Here is a 12,018-nt window from a genome sequence, read left to right on the forward strand (position 1 = left end):
GTGAAATCCTGGCCATTTAAACTCCATGGGAGCTGTAACATTAACTTCAGTACAGCCATGATTTCACTCTCTGGTTTTAATTTTTAATTGGAAGCACTAATCTTGGGGTTCTCTCTCTCTCTGTATGTGTGTGTGTGTATATATGCATGTATATGTACACACAAAAAGAACAGGAGTACTTGTGGCACCTTAGAGACTAACAAATTTATTAGAGCATAAGCTTTCGTGGACTACAGCCAACTTCTTCGGATGCAGTGGAATATTCCACAGAGTGGAATAAATATTGAGGAGATATATATACACACATACAGAGAGCATAAACAGGTGGGAGTTGTCTTACCAACTCTGAGAGGCCAATTAAGTAAGAGAAAAAAAAACTTTTGAAGTGATAATCAAGCTAGCCTAGTACAGACAGTTTGATAAGAAGTGTGAGAATACTTACAAGGGGAGATAGATTCAATGTTTGTAATGGCTCAGCCATTCCCAGTCCTTATTCAATCCTGAGTTGATTGTGTCTAGTTTGCATATCAATTCCAGCTCAGCAGTCTCTCATTGGAGTCTGTTTTTGAAGTTTTTCTGTTGTAATATAGCCACCCGCAGGTCTGTCATTGAATGACCAGACAGGTTAAAGTGTTCTCCCACTGGTTTTTGAGTATTATGATTCCTGCTGTCAGATTTGTGTCCATTAATTCTTTTGCGGAGAGACTGTCCGTTTTGGCCAATGTACATGGCAGAGGGGCATTGCTGGCACATGATGGCATATATCACATTGGTAGATGTGCAGGTGAACGAGCCCCTGATGGTATGGCTGATGTGATTAGGTCCTATGATGATGTCACTTGAATAGATATGTGGACAGAGTTGGCATCGGGCTTTGTTACAAGGATAGGTTCCTGGGTCAGTGGTTTTGTTCAGTGATGTGTGGTTACTGGTGAGTATTTGCTTTAGGTTGGGGCGTTGTCTGTAAGCGAGGACAGGTCTGTCTCCCAAGATCTGTGAGAGTAAAGGATCATCTTTCAGGATAGGTTGTAGATCTCTGATGATGCGCTGGAGAGGTTTTAGTTGGGGGCTGAAGGTGACAGCTAGTGGTGTTCTGTTATTTTCTTTGTTGGGCCTGTCTTGTAGGAGGTGACTTCTGGGTACTCGTCTGGCACACACACACACACACACACATACAGAGAGAGAGAGTATTATATATAATATAAACTTCCTTAGGCAGACAGCATTAAACAAAGTTTCCTCCTATGGTAAATGTCCCAAACACTTATTGTTTTCTGTTAAAGCACTACAGGATTCACTTGCTCCTTTGAGTGCTTTTCTGGGGCAGTTCCCCCCCCCCCCCCCCAGCAAGTCAGATAATATTATTTTATTTGTCTTGTACTTACTGTAAATTGGAAAGTGCTTCTGAGCCAAAATGCCATTGTCTTTTTCTGCTGCCAAACTTTAAATATTAGACTCAGTGATGACACAAAAAGTTCCTCTTCTAAAGAGGAATACAATTTGCAGCTGTACCGTTTCTTATGGTTAACCCTAGTTATACAGAGCTGTGGATTGTTTTAGCTTATTTTTAGGGTATGATCCTGCAAGGTGCTGAGGAGCCTCAATTCCCATTAAATCACTCTAATTTGGAATTGCCCAGTGCCTCCCAGGAGGTGTTCAACTCCTGGCAATACCGGGCCCTTGGTATCTTCTCCTTCTTCATTGCTTGAGTACTTGAATAGCTGAACAAACAACTTTTAGAATGCAAAAATCACATTATTTTTCATCTCTTTTCACTCTGAATACATTATTTCACATCATAGCCTCAGCTTTTAATACAGAAGTCTACTAAAACTGTGTGTTTTTTTTCTAGGACAGGCTTAGGCTTGACAAGCCAGGTGAGATTGGCAGATTGTCCCAATGGCTTTCAGAGCCTGAGGTGAGCACAGCCATTCCTGGATTTGCCCAGGTCCAGTTGAAGCATAATATTATGTGAAACCTTAGTGTGCAGGAAGAAGACATTGGTTATTAAACACATATTCTACCTTTTTGTTGAGATTTTAGTAGTAGTATTTCAAAGGGTTGTGAAACATGAATAGAAAGTTGCATTGCCAACAGTGATCTTGAAATTTATCATTTGAATTAATATTTTATTTAAAACAAACATGGTTTATGTGAAGTTTGTGATGGGAAGAGACAAACATAAGGATTTTGTAAGAAAGATCAGTATGAATTTGGTGCTTATCAGCATGATGCTGGACTGAATTAAGGCAATCCAGGAAAAAACCGCGTGGGGCTCCCCAGCCACACTCCAACACAAAGCGACAAAGAGTCCTGTGGCACCTTGTAGACTAACAGATGTATTGGAGCATAAGCCTTCGTGGGTGAATACCCACTTCATCGGTTGCATGTGACTAACGCGGCTATCCCTCTGATACTTGACTCCTACACAAGACCTCCTAGTTCTCTTGGTGTAGCAGCAGGGTTCACAATTCAGATGAATGGGTCAGTTCACCCCTCTTGGAGCTGTTGGTTCAGTCTGTTTGCAGATTGAGTTATATTCATTTCATGTTTTCAGTCTTTTCTTTGTATCCATGAGGGCTAATTTTTATTTAAAAAAAAAAGGCATCTGAAAGTCTGATCTTATCACATGACTCCAGGAGCTGCAGCTCCATAGATAGGCTTATTGTGCCTATACTTTAATCTGTCCCTGACACGAGGAACATGGCAGTAGCTACAGCAGTGAATAGTGCACATAGGAAACTTACAAGTTAGGCTACCTCATACAGCTCTGCCAGTGAATTTCAGACTTGTCTTGCCAAATTCTTGTCATTATGCAAAACCAAACAGGACACTGATATTCAGCAAAACATTTAACAGTATTTAGAGAGGGAGCGAGGGTTGTCTTTTCAAATCTGCTTCTATTGGGTCAAGGTTGAAGATCTTTCTTGCAGGGAAGTTGGTAGGCATTTAAAGTAGTTGTCCATACCACCTTAGAGTGTGTTGGGAAACAGTTTGAGAGAGAGAGCAGGACTGTTTAGTTGGAAAACAGATCTCTTCATTCCACTTGAATTTGTACCATTCGATGTTTTTGATCATTCAGAGTGTATTTATTAAAGTAAATGGAGTTTTACTAGGGAAAAACTAGTGAGGGGAGAATGAAGCTATAGGAAAAGAAAGAAAAAAATGGAATGTCACTATCTAAATACCTATACCTGACTCCCCATTCTATTTTTGCACGAAGATTCAATAAAACTGTTAGAGCCAGATTTGGCCGCATTTATTCATGGTGAGTTGTTCCTTATCCTCTGAGGAATCCTGCTGAAATAAATGAGATTTCTGAGTCAGGCTCTTTACTGAGATGGATTGTGGAGTTTAACATTGCTGTTGATAGTTACAACCCTCACTATTTTTTGAGAGAGAAAGAGAGACCCTCTCACCAAAGATTGATCCTGCAATGTGTTGAGTACTGTTACCCAATCCTACAAAGCAGTTAATAAACACATTCTGAACGTTGAACAATGGCTTGATTCTTCTTTCATAGAAATTCATGGCAAAACTCCTACTGATTTAAGTGCTGTAGGATCAGACCCCAAGTGAGTTGTCCCATTGGAAGACTACTCACATGCTTAAAGTTAATATGCATATAAATGTGTAGGTAGATCAGGGCCAGAATGCTCAGTGTTTTTCAGGATTGAGTTCATATTTGTTAACTAACTGCAAAACTGGACTCAGTTCATTAGTCTGCTAATGCGCTCTTTTTTTTTTTTTTTTTTGCTCTCCACTGGGAAAAAATGCTATATTTACCCATTCTGAAGAAGATACTAGATATTTTAATGTGTATTATTTAAAGAAAAATAATACTCTGGTTTTCTTGGTGGTGTCCAGTAACAGTCTCCTGTTCTACTTTCTTTGAGTGACTCACTTTTTTTTTATCTAAAGTGTATTGCACTCCTTTATACTTCCATATTCTGTAATGGAATATAACTTTGCTACTCTTTGAAATGCATGGATGGCATTCTTTGAAGGATGTGCTTTTAATGTGCATTATGAGTAAGTGTTTGAGTGTGTTTCACATTTTCTTAAGTAGTTCTCCTTTAAAAAAATTGGCACGTTGTTAGCTATCATGCAAAATATTTTGCTAGGAAAAAAAATCCTCCCATATTCCATGTTTATCATAATGAATCATATACAAAACTAAAAGAATAGGACAGAGGAACCCACTGGATAGTTTTGGGAATTAGCAGCAGGCTCTATTGGTTAACAGTCTCTTTAAGAGGAAAAACAGCATGGCTAACAGAGTTTGGAGGAGAGGAATGCAGGAACGCCTGTTGGAGAGTGGAATTATGGGTTTCCTACAGCCAACAAAAGGATAAAGGGAAGGGAAGGTACCTATTTTACAAATGTATATGGCCCCTATCATGATAATACCTGAGCGCCTCACAAACTTTTTATTGTATTTCACAGCACCTCTGTGAGGTAGGGAAGTGCTTTTCCCACTGTTTTACAGATGGGGTACTGAGGCAAAGAGAGACTAAGGCCATATCTACACTACCACTTATGCCAGAAAAACTAATGTCGCTGAAGGGCGTGAAAAACATGACTTACGAGGAGAGGCTGAGGGAATTGGAGTTATTTAGTCTGCAGAAGAGAAGAATGAGGGGGGATTTGATAGCAGCCTTCAACTACCTGAAGGGGGGTTCCAAAGAGCTAGGCTGTTCTCAGTGGTGGCAAATGACAGAACAAAAAGCAATGGTCTCAAGTTGCAGTGGAGGAGGTCTAGGTTGGATATTAGGAAACACTATTTCACTAGGAGGGTGTGAAGCACTGGAATGGGTTACTTGGGAGGTGGTGGAATCTCCTTCCTTAGAGGTTTTCAAGGGCCGGCTTGATAAAGCCCTGGCTGGGATGATTTAGTTGGTGTTGGTCCTGCTTTGAGCAGGGGATTGGACTAGATGACTTTCTGTGGTCTCTCCCAACCCTAATATTCTATGATTCTAAACACATACCATAAGTGGTAGCGTCCACATCACTATGTCAGCAGGAGAGCATCTCCTGCTGACATAGCTACCGCTGCTCATTGAGGTGGTTTTATGATGTCATCTGGAGAGCTCTATGACATTGGCATAGATCGGCTACATGAGTGATCTTATAGTGGTGCAGCTGCATCGGTACAGCTGTGCCACTCTAAGCTCACTAGTGTAGACATAACCTAAACCAGTGGTTCTCAAAACTGGTCCGACGCTTGTTCAGGGAAAGCCCCTGGAAGCCCAGGCCGGTTTGTTTACCTGCCGCGTCCGCAGGTTTGGCTGATCGTGGCTCCCACTGGCCGCGGTTCGCTGCTCCAGGCCAATGGGGCCTGCGGGAAGCCGCGGCGAGCACATCCCTCGGCCCGCGACGCTTCTCGCAGCCCCCATTGGCCTGGAGCGGCGAACCGTGGCCGGTGGGAGCCGCGATCGGCCGAACCTGCAGACGTGGCAGGTAAACAAACCACTGATCTAAGTAATATGCCCAAGGTCTGACAGGAAAGTGGTGGAGCATGGAATTGTACCCATGTCCCAAGCTAGTACCTTCATCCTTTGTCTCCACAGAGGTACAGTAGTCACTTATGGTCTCCTCCATCTCCCCATTTTCAATGAGAGTTAGGAAGATGGATGTGTCTTTAAACAGTTTTTTGAATCTTGTGTCAAAATGAACTGAAAATTGTATTAAGTACTGACAAAAGTTCAGATTGATTCTTACTTCATCCCAGATGGTTTGATCATTCGTAGATAAAGACTTCATTTTATGTGAATAGTTTAGTACATGGATAAGTTTTAGTTATCTTCAGAAATCTGCACATCTTTGTACATGTCTCTGACATACCACTCTGAAACAGAGGAATAATTTCTTCTTATATTGTAAGATAATGAATAGTAGAATGTCAAATATGCAAGTAGGAAGCAAATTGCATAGAGGCCAGTTTCAAATATATAAAAAGAGACTCTCTAATCACATTTGAATTTTTTGTCTTCTGCATATACAACAAAAAATGTTTGCCAGTACTTGTCATACACTACCATGTATATAAAATGCCCATGCACAGTACTCATCTGCTGAACCACGTGAAAAACCTACAGGACCAGGAGAGTTTACAAAAAGAAATACTCTTTAGTTAGTTGAGCCATGTTGTATAAAGCCAAGTTTCTGCTTCTGAAAATGTAGACACTCTGAAATACATTTCTCACTTTTATTTAATGTCATAGAATCTCAAAAGAAACACCTATGTTTAATATTTTTATTTTTTTTCTGCTTTGAAAACTGTGCACTAGTTTTTGATTACAGAGAAAATATTTCATCTCCAAGTTAGACTGCAAATTAATCCTTAAAATAGAACAGAAACCTTTCATAAAGATCCTTAACAATACTTTGGAGTCCAATCCAGCAAAAAGAAATGTGTATATGTTTGACTGCACTGCAGAATTTTATAAAAATGGCTAAATAGTTTTGTATGAACATTTTTATATGTTTCTTTAATATTTTATTTATTATGACAATTAATCTTTTTATAGAAATACAGAATCTGAATTCTTCATTTAGGTAGAAGGCACAGCTGATTTAAGTTGGATTTAAAGGCTGCTATTCTCCTTTACATAGTAAAGTTATATAGTTATATAGTAAATAGGGCTGTCAAGCAATCAAAAAAATTAATCATCATTAATCATGTGATTAATCACACTGTTAAAGAATAATAGAATACTATTTATTTAAATATTTTTGGATGTTTTCTACATTTTCAAATATATTGATTTCAGTTACCATACAGAATACAAAGTGTACAGTGCTTACTTTATATTATTATTTTGGATTATAAATATTTGCATAGTAAAAACAAAAGAAATAATATTTTTTCAATTCACCTAATGCAAATAATGTAATGCAATCTCTTTATCATGAACTTTTAACTTACAAATGTAGAATTATGTACAAAAACTAACCGCACTCAAAAATAAAATAATGTAAAACTTTGGAGCCTACAAGTCCACTCAGTCCTACTTCTTGTTCAGCCAATCGCTCAGACAAACAAGTTTGTTTACTTTTGCAGGAGATAATGCTGCCTGGCTGCTTCTTATTTACAACGTCACCCGAAAGTGAGAACAGGCATTTGGCTGGCACTGTTGTAGTAGCTGGCATCGCAAGATATTTATGTGCCAGATGAGCTAAAGATTCATATGTTCCTTCATGCTTCAACCACCATTCCAGAGGACATGCGTCCATGCCGATGATGGGTTCTGCTTGATAATGATCTAAAGCAGTGTGGACCAACGCATATTGATTTTCATCGTCTGAGTCAGATGCCACCAGCAGAAGGTTGATTTTCTTTTTTGGTGGTTCGGTTCTGTAGTTTCCACATTGGAGTGTGCTCTTTTAAGACTTCTGAAAGCTTGCGCCACACCTCGTGTCTCTCAGATTTTGGAAGGCACTTCAGTTTCTTAAACCTTAGGTTGAGTGCTGTAGCTATCTTTAGAAATCTCACATTGTTTGGCAAATCTGTAGTGAAAGTGTTCTTAAAACGAACAACATGTGCTGGGTCATCATCCAAGATTGCTATAATATGAACTATATGGCAGAATGCAGGTAAAACAGAGCAGGAGGCATACAATTCTTCCCCAAGGAGTTCAGTCTCAAATTTAATTAACTTTTTTTTTTTTAACGAGTGTCATCAGCATGGAAGCATGTCCTCTGGAATGGTGGCCGAAGCATAAAGGGTCATATGAATGTTTAGCATATCTGGCACGTAAATACCTTGCAATGCCGGCTACAAATGCCATGAAAATGCCCGTTCTCACCTTCAGGTGACATTGTAAATAAGAAGCGGGCAGCATTATGTCTTGTTTGTCTTAGCAATTGGCTGAACAAAAAGTAGGACTGAGTGGACTTTTAGGCTCTGAAGTTTTTGTTTTTGAGTGCAGTTATGTAACAAAAAAACTACATTTGTAAGTTGCACTTTCACGATAAAGAGATTGCATCACAGTACTTGTATGAGGTGAATTTAAAAATACTATTTCTTTTGTTTATAATTTTTACAGTGCAAATACTTGTAATAAAAATAATAATATAAAGTGAGCACTGTACACTTTGTATTCTGTGTTGTAATTGAAATCAATATATTCGAAAATGTAGAAAAAATCCAATAATATTTAATGCATTTCAATTGGTATTGTATTCTTTAACAGTGCAATTAAAAGTGTGATTAATCACAATTATTTTTTTAATCATGATTATTTTTTGAAGTAATTGCATTAGTTAACTGTGATTAATCGAAGCCCTAATAGTGAACAAAAAAAATCAATCAACTCTTGTTTTCCTCTAAATTAGCTGGACTGTACTATGAAAGAAAGACAGAAGAGAACCATTTCCTTGGTGAAATGGAGTATGCTTATATTCACTTTAATGCTGTTTAATTGTCCATACAAGAAAGTTTTTTTCTTTTACTTGTGGTTTCATATCACTGGACTGTAGTGTAGACTTAACTGTTTAAGACAGAACCTGAAGTCATATGCATTAAAATAGTTTATAACCTATGTTTTTTAAGCAGGCTGTTTGAGATGGATTATCAACTGCTTTCTGTAGATTATCTGATTACCACAATTGAATTAAATTGATGTTTGTTATTTTTTAGATGTGCCATCCAGTCCCTATGGAGTAAGAATTATAGAGTTGTCACAGACTATTGCCAAGGTCTCTTTCAATAAGCCAGATTCACATGGAGGTGTGCCCATTCATCATTACCAAGTGGATGTGAAAGAAGTTGCTTCAGAAACTTGGAAAGTAGTGCGCTCCCATGGAGTTCAAAGTGAGTCTGTTAAAAAGTGTGTGTGTATATATATATATATATATATATATATATATATATGAGACTATCAAGGAGTAATAATATCAATTCTTGTTAACTGAGTCTGTCTCACCTATCAATATTACTTCTTGGGCCATATCCTCAGTTACTGTGGACAGTTCTATTGACCTCAGTGGAACTAAACCTATTTACACAAGCTGAGAATCTGGCCTTTTATAGTCTTTTAAAAGTTCATTGATATTATTTCTTGGTTTTACAGAAGTCTGGTAAACAAACTCAAAGTTATTCAAAAAGTAGTGATTTAGATTTGTTTATTATGCCAGTTATGCAATATGAAGAACACAGTTTGCAAAGTGATCAATCACAAAGAAGTGAAATCACAGAAGAGTTAAATTAAGAGTTTTGAATATGCTTCACTGTGCATTTAATTAAGAAATATTAAGAGGGCTACAGTATGCTATTTAAGTCCTGATGATGAATTATTGATTTTGAGCTACTCTATAACCTTTTATATCTTTGTTTATCTTTGTTACGTATGTTTTAAAACATATTTATAAAATATTAATAACTAGTGCCAAAATAAATGTCTTGAGATATTGAATGGTTGAGATGCTGGACAGATGGGCCAGAACTTGGCCAACCCTGTGGCCACTTTGTACCACTCTGAAGACACAAAATATCTATAAGCCTCATCTAAATAGAGTCACCTGAGGATTCCCCTGGCATCAGTGAGTCAGGTGAATGCCTAAAGGAGATGGAGGGGTGTTGGCCAGAAGGTGTTGCAGTACAGCAACCCCTGTCAGGCCCTGCCCTGCCTTTGGGTGTTGTTCTCAGCTGGTATAGGTTAGAGTAGCCCTGAGACTCCTAATTTACACAGGGGCTGAACTAACTTCAGTTGTCTACAGAATTAGGGGAACACAAATGTGTCCAATCTCTCTGACTCTCACGCACATGGTCTGTGTTAAGCATAGTCCAGTCAAATCAAGAGGACAGGACTATCAAATCATCTCGTTTTAATCTTTAGTATGATATTATTATAGCTGAACACAATCTTTTTGACAATTTTCCAGATATGTTCCCATTGTGTGTGTGGTGTGTGTATGTGTATTCAAATGGGAATATCTTAAAATTAAAACTTTCTGAATTTGAAATGAAACAGATACTAAGGATTTAAGGATGAAATTTTGACAGCGGGAAACAATTCGCAGACCTGGTTTGGAAATTTTCTGATGGAATATTTTTCTGTTGGAACATGCCAATTTGTCTATAGTAGACATATTCGCAGAAATATGTCAATATTGATGAAAGTTTGTTAAAAAGAAAAAACTGGAAAAAAGTTTTCTGATGTCATTGAAATGTTCCATTTTGCCCATTTCAGAGTTGGACATTTCAATTTTCCATTTTGAAATTATATTTGTTTCAAAGTTTTATGTTATATAATCTAAAATAATAAAGGGAAATTGGAACAAAACATTTCAATTATATCTAAGTGAAATCTTTTGATCACCCCCCGATATATATTCTAAAAACATTATCAACAGTTTGTGTAAGTTGGATAGTGTCTTGGCCATAGTGCATCTTACCACAGCAGTAATATTTAGCCTCCAGAACTCAGAATTTTTGCAGGGAAAACAGGATGTATTAAGAGAATCCATTTCCTCCAGTAGCATGGCATGTGTGTGGATGGTCTTCCTTCTCTCTCCATCCCATTTTTCCTTTTGCCTTAGAGCAAGAATGATGCAATGAACTGAGACTAGGAGCCTGCACTGAGAATTACAACATACTAAACACTCAATGATGAAAAAAATTAAGTTGCATTGCTATGTAGCAGATTGTGATATAGTGAAATGTAATCTGGACCCTGTTACCATAGACAATACAGTTGGCATCTGGGTGCGATATTAGCAAAATGCTTAATTTAAGCTGAGAGATAGGCTAAAGAAGAGAATGCCTTAGCATTAACTGTGTATCACAGTATGTTAAGACAACTCACCAGTTGACTTTCTTTGAATTTTATTCTTTGTTTTTAATGTTGGGAGTGTACAGAGATGAACTGATTACATAAAAAAAGTAATTGCATCGACCGATTCTGTTATCAGTACTTCCTGGAGTTGTCTTTTTGCCATGTTTTCCACTGTTTGATTTTTTTTTTTTTGGCATTACACTATATAGCTGATTCATGTGTTTTGAGTTAGGGGAACAAGGCTTATTGATTGCTGGGATTGCTTCAAACTGAGAGTACCCTGGTGAGCCACAAGTACTTGCTGTTTGTGATCAGCACCTCTGTGAACAAGACTGTGAAACTCCTTGGATCTGCATAGCCGTACCACTCAACTGGTGCAATGTGGTACACAGCCCCTCAGAATGAGTGGCAATATGGGACACTAAACCTCATAATGCCCCCCATTGTTTCTTGCTGTCCCCTTTTTTCCTCTGTATTCCTTTTTAAAATTCCCATTTCTCCACAATTTCCCCTCTCTTTCCCTTACTGTCACACTCTATCTCCTTTCAACTATCCAGCTCCACTTCCCTTGAGTCTCTTACTTTGCACTCCAAAAAAAATCAGATTATCCTCAGATGTCTCAGAAGTAGATAATATTTGTGACTACTTCTGCTAGTAGTAACAGTTAGGAGCCCCACTCTCCAAAACCTGAAGAATCATTTTTCAACTTCAGAGAGTCTCTGTGCTTTGTAAATAGATGAAAAATGGAATGTCTGACCATATGAGGGAGCGTTGAGTGTGCAGTTGATTCCAGTAAAAAATTCATCAAGTATCCATAGTTAACACAGGATGATATAGTAAATTGTTGTTTCTGCTAGTATACCGAAGACTTTAATAAAGATTTGTAAAACATTTTATGGATACAGTGCAGTCCTTGAAACTATTGTAAATATAAGAAACTACTGCAATATCTCTGAGACCACTGGAGGAAAACATTCATTTTTAACAGCCCACAACATACACAGATTGGTAATCCTATACTATACTGTCTGACAGAGCAATAAAATGTGCCTGATTTATTTTAATTGTAAAATGGTGCAGATATTGCAAGTGTATTGCATTTCAGTTTTGTTTGGCTGTTCTTAATGATGTACTGTAGTCACAAAACAAAAATCCCTTTATTGACTATCCCTTCATTACAGAGACAGAGAAAAAGAAGTTCACCAAGCCAAAACTATCATAAAATAGTCTTTTTGATCTT

The 12,018-nt window shown here is 37.8% G+C and overlaps 1 protein-coding gene across 2 annotated transcripts in view; it reads left to right on the top strand.

Annotated features, from left to right (window-relative positions):
• NCAM2 (neural cell adhesion molecule 2) overlaps positions 1-12,018 on the top strand; it is a 526,501-nt gene that overhangs the window by 405,317 nt on the left and 109,166 nt on the right. For both annotated transcript variants that reach the window (XM_034792868.1, XM_034792859.1), the window contains exon 12: positions 8,642-8,815. In XM_034792868.1, coding sequence (XP_034648759.1) covers positions 8,642-8,815 — 174 coding nt within the window. The remainder of the gene's footprint in view (positions 1-8,641; positions 8,816-12,018) is intronic.

This window comes from Trachemys scripta, chromosome 1, assembly GCF_013100865.1.
Source record: "Trachemys scripta elegans isolate TJP31775 chromosome 1, CAS_Tse_1.0, whole genome shotgun sequence".
Taxonomy (NCBI): Eukaryota; Metazoa; Chordata; order Testudines; family Emydidae; genus Trachemys; species Trachemys scripta.